The sequence below is a fragment of the Rhipicephalus sanguineus genome, chromosome 10, assembly GCF_013339695.2.
Source record: "Rhipicephalus sanguineus isolate Rsan-2018 chromosome 10, BIME_Rsan_1.4, whole genome shotgun sequence".
Lineage (NCBI taxonomy): Eukaryota > Metazoa > Arthropoda > Arachnida > Ixodida > Ixodidae > Rhipicephalus > Rhipicephalus sanguineus.
The window spans coordinates 149,135,408-149,155,515 of NC_051185.1; the positions used below are offsets into that span (position 1 = coordinate 149,135,408).

General features: G+C 43.1%; 2 protein-coding genes across 5 annotated transcripts in view; both read left to right on the plus strand.

The window, feature by feature from the left end:
* The first annotated feature begins 1,532 nt into the window (after positions 1-1,532).
* LOC119406815 (zinc finger protein 674) lies at positions 1,533-2,048 on the plus strand. The gene has a single exon (XM_037673549.1). It carries the CDS (start codon positions 1,533-1,535, stop codon positions 2,046-2,048), a length of 516 nt encoding a protein of 171 aa, XP_037529477.1.
* A 4,423-nt stretch (positions 2,049-6,471) lies between these two features.
* The window catches only part of LOC119372569 (zinc finger protein 157), a 40,676-nt gene continuing 27,039 nt past the window's right edge, over positions 6,472-20,108 (plus strand). The window contains exons 1-3 of one of the 4 annotated variants that reach the window (XM_037643046.2): positions 6,481-6,893; positions 11,593-11,668; positions 17,721-17,867. In XM_037643046.2, the coding sequence (XP_037498974.1) occupies positions 6,768-6,893; positions 11,593-11,668; positions 17,721-17,867 (349 nt within the window). In that variant the 5' untranslated portion in view covers positions 6,481-6,767. Of the gene's footprint in view, positions 6,894-11,592; positions 11,669-17,720; positions 17,868-20,108 lie in introns of all 4 variants that reach the window. The other 3 variants (XM_049419938.1, XM_037643045.2, XM_037643047.2) reach the window with 3 other exon arrangements.

Consider the following 20,108-nt stretch of genomic DNA (forward strand, 5'->3'; position numbering starts at 1 on the left):
ATTTAAGCTGATTTTATTATTCATGTTGCGTACAGCACAGCAGCTAGAATTTTTTTAACAGCCTCTAAATTAATTTTCTTGTGATGCTTCTTCCATGTAATATTGATGTGCTAATTCTGACCACACTAGGCAGAACAGTGCTCTTAAAAGTTACTCATAATTTCATGCATTTTCAATGCTTGAGGAAAATTGGAACAAAAACGAAATTGAGAAAAAAAGACAAAGGGACTGTTGTGAACTATGCTTTTGTCTTTTTCTTCTTGTCTTTTTTTTTTAATATATATTCTTCCATTAACCCTCACGAGCTGGCAATATTAAAATTCCAAGTTGAAAACTTGTCTACTTCAAGTACTGACACATCAATTCTGTATCACCATTTCCTGCTTCTTCTTTTTTTTTTTTTAGTAGCTGTTGCCTCAATGTTGGTGCATGTGACAGAACCATGGATGCGGAGCAAGTTAGTAAGAGTATCAGATTTAACATGACTATCTTGAAGCGCGTGGCTTCCTGGCGTAAGGCGTGTTGATGCGAATACTTTCTACATCAACATAAGGCACTCTGACAACTTCTCATGACAATGAATGGAAGGTATTCTGGCAGAGTTTAGAAATACATATAGAGTAACGACACAAACATACTTGGTGAGTGTAGGTTCAACACAACTATTTCACACTTTCGCAAGCATGTGGGAAAAGGAGAGAATAAGTCGAAGGCACTCTATGATCTAATTTGTCTTGTTTTGCTTATATGAATAATGCATTCGTTTCCTTTCCCCAGCTTAAATATAGTGGATGAGAACATAGATCACTTTTCTTTTTAAAGTGTACGCGTTGACTCTTGTAGCTTTTCCATTCATTGTCGCAGGAAGTGTGCCGATGCATGAGTCGTTCTGCCAGGGGGGCTAGAGGTCGCAAGACATTTGTGTCGCTGAAATCTAGGCGCACCAGCCATTCGCAGTTGTCTGGGTTTGAGGTTATACTTTTCATTCAACACGGTCGTCCGCGGTCATTTTTCTTGGAATGTGCTGCCCAAGCTCAACTTCTTTTCCATTTCAACCCGTTAAAGCTATCAGCAATGATAGTGCACTATTGACGACAGCTTTGATCCTAAAAGCCAGTGAATGCGAGCCAGTTGGTACGTATCCATAGTTAAAAACAGCGTGACGTAGAGACGGATAAGACTGCACACAGGACTAGCGCTAGTCCTGTGAGCTTTGATTTGTGCATCAGGGTTTTCCCAACCGACCATGGCTGCCGTTTTCTCGACACGTTAAGCATTCTGGCTAATATGCCTGTTATTTTGCTTCCTTCGGCCACTGTTTAGGGTTTCATGTCAATCACTGTGGAGTTGCAGCTGCATAATTAAAGAAAAAGATGAAAATTGGTCTCGGTATCTTTTTAACAATGCAGCCCTCAATAACTTTTTTTCCTATTTGTCACGCTATAGTTACCTGTGTTTCTGTAAGTGAAACATGGGAGAATTTTCATTCTTTCACTCCAGTTGCTTTATCGAGTGAACATGGAGAACCGACAATGGGGTTCATCGTGGACATCTGCAAGAAAGAGCCAGACTGCGTTGAGGAGAGCAGCTGCGACAATGCCCCTTCGAGAGAGAACAGCCGGCTGTTGTACTGCCACCTGTGTCCTCACACGGCGAAAACGCAGCGTTGTTTGAAGGACCACCTGCTGGTGCATAGCGGAGAGAAGAAGTACGAGTGCTCAATCTGCGCCCAAAGGTTCACGTACCTTAGAAACCTGAGGCGTCACATGCCGTCGCACACTGCTGAAAAACGGTACAGGTGCAGGAGGTGCTCGTACGATACAACCGACAAGAACGCCTACAATCGTCACATCGTACACCATGAAGCCGACAAGCGTTACGCGTGCTCCATGTGTTCATACGCCACGTCACGTTGTTCGGACATGGTGAAGCACTTGCGGATTCACACTGGTGACAGGCCTTTCAAGTGCATCAAGTGCTCCTACGCGACTGCCAGCAAGAGCACACTCACTAGGCATGCACGCACGCAGCACGAGGATTATGATTGAACGTTATCGGTCTGAGCCAGCGATGCCTTTGACTGAGCTTGGTCGTCTCTGCGTTATAGGAGGCTGTTGACCCTGAGCACCTTTCAACATGAGTTTTCACGTGTGCTTTTGTATCTGCTACCAGAGTGAGAAGAAAAGTTGTTGAGAATCTGTAAGCATATTTGAGATGAGGACATAAAAGCGTTTCCTTTGGATTTGTTGTTGTTACGAAGGGGTGCTGCAAACTCCAACGAGGTTTCCCTTCTCCTAAGCCGCGGCTGCAAGTGGTTGCCGTGGCAGTTGTTGGTGCCAACATCGGCTCCGGTGGGAGAGGTCACGTGCTTTCCGGACTCTACTTTTGTGGATGCCAGATGTGTGCGCCAACCTATTCACCAACCTTCACCTTCACCTTCGGCAACCTATTCAAGAAATGCTTTTATGTTAAAATGACCAAACAAAGCATTAGAAAGAGCTTGTAGAAAGCAGGCTCAGGATGGTGAAGGTTGCCAAGTAAATTAGACTAGCACTTCAGTATGTCCCATCACTACATGCAACTTTGCTGGAGAACAGCTGTCATACGTAAAAAAAAAAAGTTGATAGTACATGCCTAATGTATAACTGATGCAACGACACAGTTAACAACTGGACCATTTAATGATGACATTTATTCATTCATAAAGATAATTAAGGGTGTAATATGCTGGAAGTACAACTGAGCATTTGTGCTAGAGCTTGCTTCTTGTGCAAAATAATGCATAATTATGTCTTTTTCTAACTGTTTTTGTTGTGACTACTACTTGAGCATGCAGCGGCAATGAGTGGATGGAGACCGGACACATTTCTAATTAACTGAGACGTTATTTGATTAAAGTGTCGAGTTGGGCTTGTTGGTGCATAATTATGGCACACTGCAGCGCAAAAAACACAATGGACGGTACACTAACGACGACGACGAGCGCTGAACTTGCAACAACCTTTATTGGAAAAAATTCACACATATTTATGCTGTCCGACGCAGACGTCATTCACTACACATGCGTAGGAATGCCAACTCTTTATCAGTTAGTTTTAGGGATGGCACGCTTACACAATTATACCCCAGATAGGAAATGCGTTCTGCTTCTATGATTTCGCGGGTGATTCGTGTTTTGCTCTTCTTAATGGCGGATGTGTTATTTAGCTCGGGTGTGCAATCCTGACACGTTATACAATGGCTGGCTAGGAAAGACGTTATTTGTGGTGGAATGTGAAAGTGGCTTTGCCTAGTTGATCTCATTGCTTGGTTGATCTGGCACATGTAGACCAGCCTGGATATCTCATGAAAAGCTGAAACTTTACATGTAGTGCTGAAGCAGCCTTCAGCCTTTTGCATTTAATTGTAAAGAAAATGATAACACGGCTGCATTTTTTTTTGTTCTTGGTAAGACACAATGAAGAACAATAAGAAAATGGTGTATTTTTATGAAATAAAATGATATGTGTGTCCACTACGACAGTGTTTGCCTCAATTTTAGCAAAGTGCTTTTACTATGGAAAAGGCCTAGGATTGCTTTCCCGGAGACGTTTATACCATTTACGGAAAAAAAGGGAAAATCTTGGTCATTTCTTACGAATGTTATGTGCTACAAGTGTAGGCACATTGATCTGCACTTTTTATAAATATATATCTGTTTCGTTGCCTTAACCTCTATTCGAATCTCGAAAGTGCGATGTAGCAAGATGTGTGTGCCGCTGGCTCAGTAGGTGGCAAACTTAGCAAACAGTGACAAAATGTTTCGCTTGTGTTGTGAGCCATGCTGCACTCTTGCACTCATAAACTATTGAAGCATAAATCATGTTATCTCCGACTTTCCATCCAAACTACAACGTGAGTCATCTGCAATCAATTTTATTTGGTTTCTAGGCATAACAGTAAGATCACTAAACATAAAAGAAGGCAATGGCCTTAGACTAAAGGTGTACTGACCTGATATTTTTTTTACTATTTTCTGCAGTATACGAAGGACCGGAGCTTCAAAACTATAGAAAATATACTGCCAAGCCCCAGAGCACCCTAAATGATGTGATGCTGGTGAGAGGCAGGCAAAATATATGTTTAAAAGGATTTATCACTATCTCCTCTATAGATGAGATTGCGGTATTTATAAGTTAAAAACAAGATGGCTGAAGGCTGTCTGGTTCCTTTGTTGTCTGGCACAACCCAATCACACTGGGGGATTGGCCGTCGTAAAAACTGGTAACATATGTTTACTCAATATTACTGCATTTATGAAAAGGATGTTAAGTACTACACAATGAACATTCGCCATAATTGGCTTTGATTACTCATACCTGTAAAAAAAATGTGAATGCAAAATGAAAATGAAATCGCATAAATTTAATATGCTATTGCACATAAAAAAAATTACTCATGGCATCACATACAATGCCACTTCTGTGGCTGAAAGTAACCAATTATGGTAGCGTGAAAGGAGAGGCCCACCGGCAGTTTCAAATTCCAAGCCCAGCTTTTGGAAGGGCTTCTTCCAAGAACCTTCAAACTGTGAACTCGCAACATGTTAAACAGTACGCTCTAGAGATTCACAATGCAAAAGTCCAGTCGATCAAGTCTCTGCAACGTAGTCTCATAACTGTTATGTCTGATTTTCTTGTGGTACATCCATGATACACCGTCAATTTCTCAAAAAAAATAAATAAATAAAAGTAAAGCTGGAAACTGTTGCTTTCGCCGGAGAGGGTTTGCTCGGTGTGACGCAAGCTGGATTTTTTTTTCCTTCCCTTTTACCACCACTAATGACGCTGCTACTCATTCCCTAGGTGCTGGTAAGTTTCCCAGGTAAAACAATGTTTTTACCTATAGGACTAAATTCCCTAGATTTTACCCTATAGAAAAAAGATATAGGGACAGGCATATTGTGCGCTGCTAAAAGCCGTAAGCTACGAGCTAAATAGCATTTTTGAAATAAACTAGAGATATTTAGGGGATCTTCTAAGGATACATGGGTACCACAGGTTCGGCTGGTTGCGACTGCGAAAAGACTGTGCATCGGCCGATCTGACATATGCAATTATTGATATCAGTAGCAGATAAACTTGTCATTGTGAACGGAAGGAGCAAAAAGAAGCGTGTTGACAGCGGTTCTAAAAATTTCTGTACCTGACCGCGTGTGGACACACTTAATTCAGTCACTTTCACTACAGTACGTCTCTGACATGCGAAAAAGTGCATTAACATTTGCACGGGAGAGTCGAATTTTCAGAAATCCTTGCGAATGCACGCGGCCATAAACCCGATAAAGAGCGCTAACGCCACCACGAAAGTGAGTATTAATAATTATAAAAAAGGACGGCGTTCATAAAATTTTATGGTCTTGATCCATCGTGTACGAAACGTTTAAGCCACTTTCGCTGCAGTACACCTGTAGCAGGGGCGTAGCCAGAAATTTTTTTCGGGGGGGGGGGGGGGGGCGGGGGTTCAACCATACTTTATGTATGTTCGTGCGTGCGTTTTGTATGTGCGTGTATATATGTGCAAGGAAAACTGAAAAATTTCGGGGGGGTTTGACCCCCCCCCCCCCTTGGCTACGCCCCTGACCTGTAGATACGCTTGTACGCGCCATATAATTACGAGTACTTGTGTGGTCGTAAACGCCTGAAAACTTTTATGGAATAGCTAAAGTAGCTCCTTGCCAATGCACATCTTTTTCGCATCACATTAGTGTACTGCGGTGAAAGTGACTGAAGTGTGTCCACACGCGATAGATCGGGGCCAGAAAATTTTAGAACCACTATCACTTAATTGTTATCATGATACGCCTTCCTCTAGCTGCTTCCATTCACAATAACAAGTTTATGTGCTACTGATATCAATAATCCCATATGTCAGAACAGCAATAAGTATGCCAAAGGTGGGCTTCGCCTTTCGTATTTTGAACCTTTCAAGCATACGCGTCTTCAATCGCAAAATGGCAAGCGAATCTTGCGGTTTGCGGGAGAAACTGTCGTAAAGGGAGAAGACCACAGAATGAACCCCTACAATATTTCATTCGTGAGAGAAAACCGTCGTCAGAGGAGGTGGGCTGTTAGGGCTACAGCGCAGTCTGAAGCCTTGGCACGTGTTTGTTGTGGTCCACAAAATAAAGCTGAACTTTATTTTGTTTCAAATTGTGATTACAGCGCAAGGGAAGACAATGGACCAACAAATAGATACGGGCCGGAAAATTGTAGAACCACTGTCACTTGTTATCATGACACGCGCCTTCCTTTAGTTGCTTCCGTTCCCAATAACAGGTTTAGCTGCTGCTGATATCAATAAGCGCATGTGTCAGAAGTTCAGAACAGCAAGTCTGAACCATAGAGTTTCCTAGGTCTGAACAGCAAGCAGCGCTTGTCTTCGTTGGTCTCTTTGTCCCGCGCGCGCTCAGACTTGCTTCAGTTTATTTTGTTGTCTGGTCCACAGAATAAAGGCGGAGTCGCGGAGTTTATTTTGCGGTCTAGTCCACAAATGGCAAATTAGGCACTGCGATCTCAGAATTTTTGGCGTGACTGATACTTGCTGTTGCGCCGCAAAAGTATTTCGTCTCCCAGGCTCTGTTCACGGACTTTGCTGCAGCACCAATTTCCCAAGGAAGAGGCTCGAACCTGAGCTACAAGCCTTGTGCCAGTGGCCAACCAAGCGACTGGGCGCAGCCTTCGAGCGAGAGCTTCGTGTATTCGCGGGACTTCGAGTGCTTTGAGGGCATGCACAACGACGAGATGCATGTCACCAGTGAACGGCTACTTAAACAGAGTTCTATGTCCACCCTGTACTGTGACGGCATTGATGATACCAGCAGTGGCGGTGCGCCTGCGGAGACTCTTGTCGATGTGAGTGCATGGTGGTAACTCTGATCATAGAGGCACCAAGTTTTCGGATTGACACCAACAGAACCCATGAAACACAAAACTTTTATAGGACAGCTTTGAAACGTTTAAAACCTCTATAAACCTCTATTAAACGTTTTATAGAGGTTTTGTGTTTCGTGGGAAGCGCTTCGATGGGAAAAAGGTGCGTGCAGGGGACGCTCAACGTTAAAATCGTGGGTTTCCAGCGACGCTTTCAACAGTTACTCATATATAAAGTATTGAGGGACTATGCTCATATTCACGACAAGGTCAAAATTGATGGCAAACTTTTTCGTCTGGGATAAAGCAAAAAATGCGTGTGTAGCTCTTAGTCCGCAAACTACAGGCTCTGATTGACGCTCTCGGCAGGCTGCTTCCAAAAATCTGGGAGTGCCAACGTAAACGCGCAAAGCTTGTCTAATAAAGTTCACGAGCTCGAGTGCCTCCTACTCACCTACGACCCTCACATTACGATAATCACAGAAACCTGGCTGTGCAAAGGTATAAATGTTTCAGTCCTAATTCCTCCGACGTACTAAATCTTCAGACGCGACCGGCCGACTCGAGGAGGTAGTGTAACAGTAGTCCTTAAAAATAGCATCAGGGCTTGGCTTCAACAAATTCACGAGACGAAAGTTTATTCCTTAAAGTAAGCTGCTGGGGTATTCCTTCACCGTATGTGCCGTCTACAGACCACCCTCATCAACACACGAATATCTGACTAAGCTATATGACCACATGTACCTGTTGAAAAACGATCGTTTGATTCTTGCAGGTGATTTTAACTTGCCCAGTGTTGACTGGCATGTTCCCGGCTATGGCTCTGATGTAACGATCTTGAGCCCGCTCGCTGACATTGCCTTGATGTGTGATCTTGTACAGATTGTTAATGAGTACACCAGAAATGCTGAAAGCACACATTCTACATTCGATCTGGTGTTTTTAAATTCTAATGAATATAGATACACACTCTCCATTGAAGATGGCATCTCGGATCATAAAGCAGTTTTTATTGTTATTGGTGAAAAAAAAATGCACAGACAAGAAACCAGACATGTCGTGAAGGATTATTCAAAGGCTGACAACCGGACCATTTTGGATTATCTGTGGTTCTTATGCGACAATCTTCCTGACGATGTGTCGACAGCTTGGAATGAAATAAAAACTGCGTTACACTACTGCATTGGTAACTTTGTGCCTAGCAAACAAGTGAGGAAAAAAAGAAAGGACCCATGGATTACTAGAGATATAATACATTTGCACCGCAAGTGAAACGTGGTAGAAAGAAAAAAAAAAACCATTGTAGACTTATTTCATTGAAGGCCCAGCTTGCGACTCGGCTAACCGAAGCCAAGGTGAGATACTTCAACCACTCATTCCCTAACTTCTTGAAAACTACACCGGATAGATTCTGGCGTACTTGAGCGATACGCACAAAACACCGACCGAGACATTGGTGAACGGCTGTATTGTTAAGAATCCAACCAAAATTGCTAACTAGTTCAATCATTATTTCCACTCAGCTTTTACTCAGGGACATCATAATGACACAAATAATTGCTCTCTTCCTACCATATCTACCGTAGCTGTCGAAGGTGTCCTTTCTCTGTTACTTAATGTTAAGACTAGATCCTCTGACGGTCCAGACGGTATGCCTAATGCATTTCTTCAACGTTACACCGAACCTATTGCATATGCCTTCAGCCATCTTTTTCGTCTTTCGTTTCATGATTCAATTCTTCCCGATGATTGGCATACGGCGTGCGCTATTCCTGTATTCAAGAAAAGTGATCGCCTGAATGTTGAAAACTACCGGCCAATATCATTAACTTCCGGTCCCTGCCAACTTTTAGAGCTCATCATTACTCATTACATAATGCCTTTTCTAGAAGAAAATATTTTTACTCCTTTCCAGCATGGTTTTAGGAAAGGTGTCTCGACTACCACCCAACTTGTCACCGCTATTCATGACTTCGCAATAACACTTGATAAGGTCTACCAAATAGATGCTATCTTCTTAGATTTTAGAAGAGCTTTCGACTGTGTCTGTCATAATATACTACTCGTGAGGCTTTCTAACATAGGCCAACCCATTAACGTAATTAATTGGATCTTCTCTTACCTCACCAACCGGAAAGTTTGTCGAGCTTGAGAGCTGTCGCTCTGAGGTCCTGCCTGTAACCTCAGGAATTCCCCAGGGCAGTGTCCTTGGCCCTGCCTTGTTTCTTATCTTCATCAATGACATTGTTTCATCAGTTGACACCTCCGCCATAAACTTAAAACTTCTTGCAGGTGACTGCATTCTTTACAAGCCAATTAAAAGTGAAAAGGATCAAGAGTGCCTGCAGAACAGCCTAAATTCTCTCTCCGATTGGTGCAACACCTGGTCGATGGAGTTAAACATGAACAAATCAGTCCTTATGCGAATCCCAAATAAAGTTAGCCCTTTTACATCTAGGTACACCTTAAATAGTAGTCCCCTTGATGAAAGTCAGCAATTTTAAATTCTTGGGAGTCAAGATTACCAATCGACTATCATGGGGTAGCCAAATTGATGACGCTTGTTCCTCTGCCTCTAGAAAACTGGGATTTCTTAGACACAAACTAAAAAACACACCATCTCAGATCAAACTTCTTGCATATAGATCTTCAGATCAACAGGGGTGCAACAGCTGCGCCAATTTCACACAATTCCTTATTTTTGCTCCAAGCGGAGCCAAAACGGGGAAATTTGTTGAAAGTGCGGCACGCTGCGTCAAAATACGCGAACAGTCTCGAAATTTTCTCAGTACCGCCAATTTTAGCTAGAGATGCAGAATGCATTAATCACCTGCAGTTTGCGCATCATCATCCAATGCAATGCAAATGTGCAGACCATAACACTGATCTCACCGCGAGAGAAAAAGAAAGGACAGTGGTTCTAAAATTTCCTGGCCTTATTCTATTACGTGCAGAACACTTTTTAAGCCATTTTTGCCGCAGTACACCTTTGCTGTGTGGAAAAGCTTATTATAATGTAGGAGGGGCTACTAGTACTTGCTGTCACGAGATAGCACATTTTGTTCCTTAATTACTCATGCGTGCACGTGCTGTATAATATTGAGTACTAGTATGATTACTGACGTCGAAAAAATTACTGGCAATCATTCAGAGCGGTGTATGACGTTTCTGCGGCCCTGAGGAACAGTAAACAAAAACGTACGCCAGTTTTCTTTTTTCGCCATCCCCTTTCACTCGTGCTTTACGAATCTCCCAAATTTCGAGGTTGCCAGGTTGGCTGATTCACAATAGCACATGCAGCACCTTTCAAATGGTTTAACAGGCTCTGAAAATGCTAATGTGGACTTCGACATTGTTCGCACTGTAGGGTGGTTCATCAGACTGCTTTTATTGAAATAGCAGTACTCACGTGCACTGCGCACGAGTTAGCTGATGTTGAATAGTTTGTACATGTATTCTCCTTATCTAGAAGTAAGTCTTATTTTTCTACTGCTCAAAATTAGGAATTTTGGGCCAAAAAATGAAGCATTTTTTTCCTGTAAGCTGCTCCAAATTTGGATTTTCGTGCTCCAAAAGCAACATTTTGCTGCTCCAAAAATTGCTCCAAATCCTAATTCGGCTGTTGCACCCCTGTATCAAACTTCTTGCATATATCACTGATGGCTACAAACAACATTCCACTCTTGAAACAGCGTAGAGCGATTACCACACTCAAGTTTCTTTGGGCAGTTTAAACTCGGTAAACACCTTTCTTCCTCTTCTTCCCAGCAAACCAGACATAGTCACAATCATGATCTGACACCATACTTGCATGCACTAACCTTTTCAAACACTCGTTTTTTCCGCGAACCGTTAGCGAATGGAATGCACTGCCTTCATATGTTTTTCCAGAATGTGGCTTGCCTGACTTCGAAAAACACATGCATCTTTTCTTGTAAGCTACATTGTGTGATATTGCCATACTACATAATGACAACTCATTGTCTCAGTTGTGTTGCTGTACCTTTGTGTGCATAAAACTGATTCTACAAATTTGTGCAATTTTTTCTAGAAATGTATATTTAATCATCTTTGTTAGTATGTGAATGCATTTCAGTGCTTATTATAACCTGTTGTACGACTTGTTCAGTTCTTTCACTGTGTTTCTTTAATTGCCCCTCATGCTCGGTCTTCGGACTGCAGTATGTACTAAATAAAATAAAATAAAATAAGAGTAACAGAAAAGGCTAGCTGGGTATGTGCATAGCGGAGGATTGGGACTGTTTTGAAAGGAACTGTGCCTCTTTCTTTAAATGTAAATGACTCTTCCTTTTCTGAAGGCATTTCATCATATTCTTTCTTGTCCACGTTTGTATAAACTGTACACACATGAAGTGACTTCCAGATTGCTGTTTTCAGTAGTGCAGTTTCGAAAATGAAGTATTTCTCGAAGTCTCATTTTTCACTGCAATGAGGTTAACAGTTCAAAAGTGATTTAATGTATGCTGATCACAAACCTCTGCTGACTAATCCTTAGAGGACATAGCGTGGCTGTGTGCGCGGTATGAAGTAAAACACAACTTCGTGTATAGTTTTTCGAATACAGTGTAAATGCAGAGGAGCCATCTACATTTTCCAGCGAATCTAGGGATAGAATGTCACCTTTCTAAATCAAGCCTGTCCTTACTTTTCCACTTTACAGGTCCGTGCCGATTTCGGGATGGGAGACAGTGGTGGACATGATGCTCAGGTTTCTCACATGCTGCCTGTGGATAGAGGTTAGTGCTTGATGTAGGCGGGAGAGGACAAAACTTTAATAAGTGTCCGGCTATTTATGGGGTATCAGTCCCCACCTAGACAGTGGCCAGTAGTCCTTGGGCCCTGTAGTCGTCTTCGGCTAGCTGGACGGCTCACAACTGGCCCTCATGGGTCAAGCTGAGCAGCACAGCCTCCCTGTGCTCTTCACCATTTATTGTGTGGCCCCGTCGCTCTGTCCGAGGGCAGGCCCATATCCGAGGGAGCCGCACAACAGAGCCGAGTTTTCAAACTGAAGTAGTTCTAGAAACGTTGGTATTGCCTACGGACGCGTAGTGGGCACTTCACTAATTCGCAAATGGAAGAATTATGGCGTGGTTGGCATTTTGCAACTCTGCTTGAAGCAAGCATTCTAGGATCGCTTTAAACAGTCAATGTTACACACACAGACATTCTTTTCCTGGCAAAACCGAATGCTGGCTAGCGAATGAGAAGGTGATGTGAACAGGGCCCAATTGAGCTATTGCATTCTACTGTTGGAGGTGAAGTTCTAGCGTCCACCATCGGAAAGCTATGTGAGGGTGACGAGGAGAGAAAGGAGGAGGGGAGACAGTAAAGCATAGCATAGAGAGAAAGAAAGGGAAAAAGGCAGAAAGTAAGATAGAGACAGATATAAAGAGAGAGAGAGATAGAAAAAGGAAGCGATAAATAGAGAGAGAGAAAAAAGGGCAAGAAGGAGAAAGAAAGAGTGAGAAAGACGAGAAATACATAGAGAAAGAAAACATAGAAATAAACAGAGACAGAAAGGCCTAGAATAAACAGAGAGAGGAAAGAAATAGAAAAATAAAGAGAAACAACGAAGGTCCCCCAGCTCCACACTCCCTTCAAGCTTGGCACCACTAGTGTGAAGCATCACGTGACAAACATAACGTAACTAGTAGTTACGTGACTAAAAACCACGTAACACTCACGTGACTAAAATCATGTAACATGACGTAACTAGCCACGTGACTAGAATCGCGTAACATTGTGTAACTGCTTGCGTGACTAAAATTCATGTAACATCATGCACCATCTAGTCACCTTACTTCAAAATCGCGTAACGTTTTGTCACGTGGCTAAAATAACACAACATTGCGTAATAGCTAGTCACATGACATGTCCCCACCATAAACCATGTAGCAGCTAGCCACGTGACATGTTCCCACCAAAAACCACGTGATAGCCAGTCACGTAACTAAAATCACATCACGTAACAGGCGGTCACGTGACATGTCTAGCCAAGTCTAGGCATACTTAGTACTTCTAGCAAAAACTTAGCCTCTCAGCAAAAGCTTGGCACTACTAGCAAAACTTAGCTAGGTCGAACACTAGCTCCGCTGATGGTTCCAGCCTTGCGCCACTAGTGCAAGCTGTGCATTTTTGCACTAGTGGCGATCTATCATGGCTACATTCAACAGAAAGGATGATATTTTTGTTTTATTCAGTTGACCAGCGACCATGGTTTATGAAATAAACCATGCTTGTACATTGTTATTTATTGAGAAAGGTCTTGCCCGTTTCGTGCTCTACAACTTTATTTATACTGCAGTTTATTTATTATGCTTTATAATTTTGTAAAACTGCAGACCCCTCATTTTTACCACCATCACCCTGTGGCAGTAGAAGTGTACGATGGTTGTTTACTATGCTATACTCGGATACAGCTAAAAGAAAAAGCGACTTTTCGCTGTCAAAGGACCCCCTCCAGCCAATGGCGTCACCGTGTCATCGTGACCTCGTGACTGACCGCCTTGGCGCCACGCTCACTAGAGGAGTCACAAAGCAGCGTGTCAAAGCGCGTCACAAAGTGTGTCACAAAGAGGCCACGACACCATTGGCTCGAGGGGGTTGCTTTGACAATGAAAAGCCACTTTTCTCTTGACTTGTATCTGAGTATAGTGCCCATGCTACTGGAGGCCGTGCATGGGGACAGACATATATGTATACTGCTGCTACAAATGTGCTGTTCAGTGGCTCTGCATATCTGTGCAGTTGAACAGTGAACAAATCTTGCCAAAAGATCTTTACTGTGACATATATATGCCTTGAAGTGCATCATTGATATGTTAAAGCGAACAACTTTCTTGACCATTGAGGTTTTGTTCCACGATAATGTATTTATCGAGCTTTTTTTAATCAGAGGACACTGAGTATCGGGAAAAGATAAGACAGTTACAGTGCATACCTTACAGCTGCACCGCATGTGCAAAGATCAAGAGAGAAAAACCATCATTTATTAAAGCAAAAGCCTTAGATGCCCCATCAAATGTGAAAATTGACCATCGGTGGTGTCGGCGTCAACCAGTGTTGTGGAGTTGCCACTCCGGAATTGGAATGACTCCGGAATCATTCCACATTTTCGCCACCCTGGAATGGAATGGGAATGGAATGTGGATAACGATTGGAGGAATGGAATGGGAATGGAATTAAGTGCCTTTTGCACTGAATGGAATGGGAATGGAATTGCGTCTTTTTCGGAAAATAGAGCGCGTCCTCGTCTACGTGCTGTTTTTAAAATTCAAGCATTAGTAAGTGAGAGCCCCAAATTTAACAATAAAGCAGTGTTTTTAAAATGGCTTGGCTGATTGCAAGCACGGTTCATTTATAAGTAATGCGCCTACGACAATTCTGTCCTTACATAGACTGTGTTGTAGGCTTGTGCGAATAGTAAATTTTAGGTTCGAAGCGAATTCGAAGCGAATAGTGATTTTGGTCAAATAATTTTGAATCGAATTCGAATAGTATATATCACATATTATAAGGAAAAGTGAGCATATCTGTCATGACCCAACTAACCTGCACAACATTTTTTTTTAAATTGAAACAAGGCATGTGCAAATGTCATTCTTTTTGGTTCAAAGGAAGTGGAAGCAACTTTTAATAGTAGCAGGATTTGGCTTTCGGTAGAATGCAAATGATAATATGTTACGTTTTAAAATTTACTATACTTGGAGCATATAAGCCGGTATAACAAGTTTTTAAACTTAAAAAATGATGAATCGATGTGAGGGTAATGTGTTCATTTAATCTTAAAGTGAGGCTTCGCGGCAGTGCGGATTTTTTCTGGAAAGGTGTATTCGTTGTATAGCACCCCTCCACTGCAGTGAAACTACCTTTACAGGAGGTTACAAGCGGACAGTGCGGATATTTCCTGGAAAGGTGTATTCGCGGTATAGCACTCCTCCACTGCAGTGAAACCACCTTTACAGGGGTTTATAAGCAGACTAATATACACCTATTCGTTCATTTCGAATACTTTGAAATTTTCAATAATTTAAATTCGACTCGAAGAGAATTCAAATACTGTATTATTCGTTCGAGTATTCAAAGTGCTCGAATATTCGCACAAGCCTACTGTGTTGCTCCGAAGTTTGTTGATTCTTCGCGCAACCGAGGATCTATGCCATTGGTATCCGTCGTGCGAAACTATCGCAGCCGCATACCCCCTCCATTACGCCTCTTGGTTTTTTTCCCCCTCGGCCGCGCCCCAGCCGCCTGCTGTCTCACCACCCTTCATTTCTTTGTTTTTAAAGACGATAGTCTTTCTTGGGGAACTTAAACGCAGAAATTTTGGTCTGTCTGTCTGTCTTTCTGTTTGTCTGTCTGTCACCCGATTCAGCCACCCGGCCAAAGTTGAACCACTTGCTTACCGCCCACCCATCTTGAACTGGTACGGCTGTTCATACTTGTGAACGTTGTCGATCAAAAAGTAAATATTACGCATATCTGAGGTGCAACATCACCAGGTAAGTATTAGGTCGTGTGTTCCTTTAATAGAAAATACATAGATACATAGTTCTAAAGACCCTAGTTTCTTAAGCTGCGGCTGCGCTGAAAATGCCATGCTATGCGCGCCGACGAACGCCCTCTGCCACGGAGGAAGGAAACCCTCTGCACAAGCTCGTGTTTCCCGATCTATTGCCAGATGACGTCCATATCTCACGCAGCGTAGACGCAGTGCCTCCTCTGTCGTCTTTACACGGCATTTGTGGCGGAGCACGCAGATACGCGGCCAATTTCTGTGTCTGTCGCCGTCGGCGACTCGGGTGCATATTCGAAAAAGCACTTCTCTAAGTTGCAAAGACACAAGATGCAAAGGCACAAGGTGCCCGAGCGGTGCACTGTTCCAACTAATACCAGCAGATCTAGATGGTTTTGTTTCCCATTAACTAAATCTTAGTTTTCTTCATATTCACGACTGCTCCAGACGCGTGGCCAAACTACTTAGTCTTCTTGAATACTACTTTTGTCAGCACAAAAATACGCTATGTCATCATTTTAGCATTAACACATTTTAACTTAAACAATATTAGAACATCACCATTCGTTCAAACATGCTGACCATGCAAATACTATAGGTGGCGGGAGAACTGCCCTTATGGGAATTAGTAGGGTGGTAGTACTGCACGAGATACGTCACCAAGCTACTATCCCTCGACCTTGGTAACGTGTTTTGCGTGTTTTTGCAGTTCTTAATACAACTGATGACGTTAGCTTATGGGGTGTTCATTCTTAACTCGATAAAACCATCAAGATGCCTTTCCTACGTTGAGGAATTACAAGAATGGAATAGAACTGCCCGGCCGTTCCCGGAGTGGGAATGCGCAAAGTTTTTTAATTCCGAGGAATTGAAAGGAATGGAATTGCAGCAAGTTCTAATTCGCCGGAATGGAATTGGAATGGAATGGAGGCGCCCATTCCGCAACACTGGCGTCAACACAAGTGATGCAAGAAATCATGTGATGAAGTCCTGTGTCGCATGACAAAATCATGGGACACCATGTGACGCCACAGGTCACCAAAATTTGTCACATCATCGTGACATCGCTATCACATCACTTAACTTGATGTCACAGGATGTCATCACATGTCACTGTCGCTTGGTCAAAGGTGGGCCGACCCCGCCGGAGGCACTGCAAAACCATGTCAGATGCAGAAAGCTTCGAATGCCTCCGGTGCAGAAAACCTTTACGAGGTGCGGGGGGGGGGGGGGGGGGAGAGATCAACACATTTGACTGAGAAGAAAAGGAAGAAGATTGTTTTCACCATCAAGGTCTTACACATGTGTCACACAGGCATTATTGAAAGGCCATCCAGTCAACAGCCATCGAAATGCCACAACTCCATCGACTCGATGAAGTTGTCGCACTGCTACACGGCAGTTTTGAACGACCGTTGAGTGGTTCAGGCGTTTCTTGCAAAAATTACGTGGCGCTGCGGATCTTAATTTTCATATTCATGTCACCGAAAATTAAATGGTATGAAACCACTTAAAAGCACAAATGTGTCTGTTTTTTTTTTGTTTAGACATGTCAATAAATTGTTTATTCATAGTTATGAATACATACTGATTTTTTATGTTAAGCAGAGAAACTGTGGCTAGTGAGACAAGGCAAGACGGCGCTATGAAGACAAGCACATTGCTGTTGTCGAGAGTATGTGCAGTTCGCACGTTTCAAGTAACAAAAACACTTTATTAAATAATTTCTAACACTCACGTGTACTGCTTTTCAAGCACACTGGTTAGATTCCTTTTTTCTAATGGTGAGTACGAGCACACTGAATGAGAGGGCACGCTCGTGCTGTTTCCGCTTCCGTTGCTCAATGGCCATCGAAGTTTCGATAGAGTTGTGTAGTGCTCTGTTGACCTGATAGACTATACTGACTAGATGGCCTTCGAAACCCCCTGTGTAGCAGATCATGCTTGACCATTGAGTCGCTGAGCATTTGGAAGGCCTGCCTTCCAAATGCTCAATGACTCAATGGTCAAGCATGGTCAAGCATGGTCAATGGTCACACAAGGGACCGTGTGAATTCTTGATCGAATGGCTAGCCTACCCTGTTAAATACATGCTAGACCAATGTTGGCGGTTTCCCCGATCCAGGAATATGCAGGTTGCCACCTAAGTCCGGTTCTTTAGTCTATGTCAGTCCTCCTTGTCAAAATAATGAGAGGCTTGACTTTGTTTGCTCTTATGTATTGCCACAGCAGCCTAATTAAGTTGAAATTATGCTACTTAAAATCACTTGCAGTGGCTAATACAGGAATGGCGCAGAGGAGGTGTCTCTGTGGTCAAGTGGCCAGCATGGATGCTGCAAGCCAGATGCCAGGTTGGAAAGTGCGCAGAGAGGTGTCCATACAGTGCAACTTGCTTCCTCTGCCTCCCCCACCATTAATGTGTACGTACCATATAACATAATATATACCATATTACCATGCAATATGTGTGTTGGGGTTGCACATGCTTACAATCAATCATGTCACAATGTAGTGCAACATGAGAGAAAGTACGATGTTATGCTAATGAGTCTAAGTGCAGTAGGAGGGCTTATCTAGGGAGTGTTGGTTCACTGGACCATCCTGCAGTGTGCCTATGTGAACCTACACCAACTCCATAGTAATTAAGCCCATGAGAGAGGTCGGTGGACAACTTGACCCTTTGCGCTCTAAAACTTCTCCCCACTTTCTGGCTGCTCCTGTCTGAAACTCTTTTGCCAGTTTGCGGTGCTGCAACGAAAAACACAAACTGTGCAAGAAAAACTCTGGGAATAGTACTTATTTTTCCTGTTGCGTTCTATACCCAACTCCTTATTGATATTAATGATACAAAAACTGCTCTCATCTGTCGGGGATCTCATTGAAACCGACGCTTCGTGGACCAGCACGTCTCTCTCCGCGGGCTCCTTCAGCAGCGCGTCTCCGCGAGCTGCTGGTTGCTATGGCAACGGTAAAGCTTTAACAAAGAAAATAAGTACAGTGCGTGGCCATACATGACGTGTTCCCTTCCACAACTTACACGGGCATGCGTTCCTTCATTTATTTTATTGCTTTGAGGAGCAGGCAGCTATGTTTTCTTGCTAATAAACCAACACTGAGGCCAGGATAGTTCATAGCCTCGCTCCCTTGCTTGTTCCTTATGACAAGGCCACCTTCAATAGGGGGCTTTAAAACCGAATAAGGCGAGTTTCTTGAATGCACTGTGACCGTTTCAAGTCCTTAAGCGTTTACCCTCCTTATAAAAGAGCGCCTTATAGCGTTAAGTTCGGGTTGGCTTGTGAATACGGGCCTAAATGCCTCATTACTGTCGTAAAAGGCATGTGATGAAACGGCCATGCTTCACACCGAATAGCGTGCCAGTGAGAGCACTCGGATATCCACAATGCCCAAGCTGAATAATGTACTGCATCCTTGTACAAAAAAAAGTAAGCATCGACAAAATGAAGTTTATTCCTTAAGAGGGGGGGGGATGGTGCACCATGTACGGGGAGAATGCGCACGCTTCGCAGTAAGAGAACCCCCAAAATTCAACCCCAAACACCCTCGTCAGGCAGTGGTCGACAGTGGACTGCTACAGCCGTGTTCCGTTGTCAGACAGCAATCAGCAACAGACTGCAAAGGGTTAAAGCCACTTCAGGCTTACCACAAATGAGCATTACCGTCCAAGGGAACTTGACATAAAGCACACCATGTATGCCTGCTGTGCCCTTTTATATGCTGCACACTTATGTTGTCTCAAAGAAGCTGGTAAATGGCCATTGTATTTGTATGTGCATTACAGTCTCAGTGGTGGAACAGTTTTGCTAAATTGCATAGACAGTGGTCTTTTGCACCATTCATGCTCTAGAATGGTGTAATAAAGGAAAATAGTTACAGTTTTTCCGCAAGGGCACAGCAATAATTGTGACAACAACGATTTGGAATGTTATACGAGGTAAGGCTAGTGGCTGACTCTTTTCAGCATCTGACCTGGCGTAAATCAACAAAACACTGCCATAAGGAAACACGACCACGGCAGCGAGCGAAGCAACCTTTGTGCTATCTATCACTTCTACGTAAACAGTGGGAATGCAGCATGTAGAGAGGTATGAGCAGTCTGCACAAGCAGTCTGTGAAGATGGGGCGCATGCAACCATGCCCGGCCAATCAATGTTCGTAGTTCCTTCTGGGGTGATGCAACCCCACTTGCTATTTCCTTTCACACACCAAAAGACGGCCAGTGCATTTCCTCTCTGCATGAGCCAAGATGTTTGGCTGTCCATGCGTGCTTTCACTCACACAGAACGTACGACACATGGGGTGATCTGTTATCGATATGTCATCAACTGAAAAGCATGTGGACTGTGTAAGCAAAGAGGTAATTTGAACAGTCTTCAAACCTTTCCTCCTGTAACTTGGGCTCTGCGAAGTAAGCTATAAATAAGAATGAAGAAAACAACTTCAAGAAAACAATTTCTTTCTAGTGGCAGTAACTGTGATTAGAGTAATTACCGTATCTACCGTAAACTTGTCCTAGGTTGTTCAATACACAACTTCAGGATTTAATAAGCGAATTGTTAGAATTCCTTTCAATAATTCATTTTCTGAACTGATAAATGAAAACTTCCTCTAATGCTTAGGATATGCCAACCACAGGCTTTGCA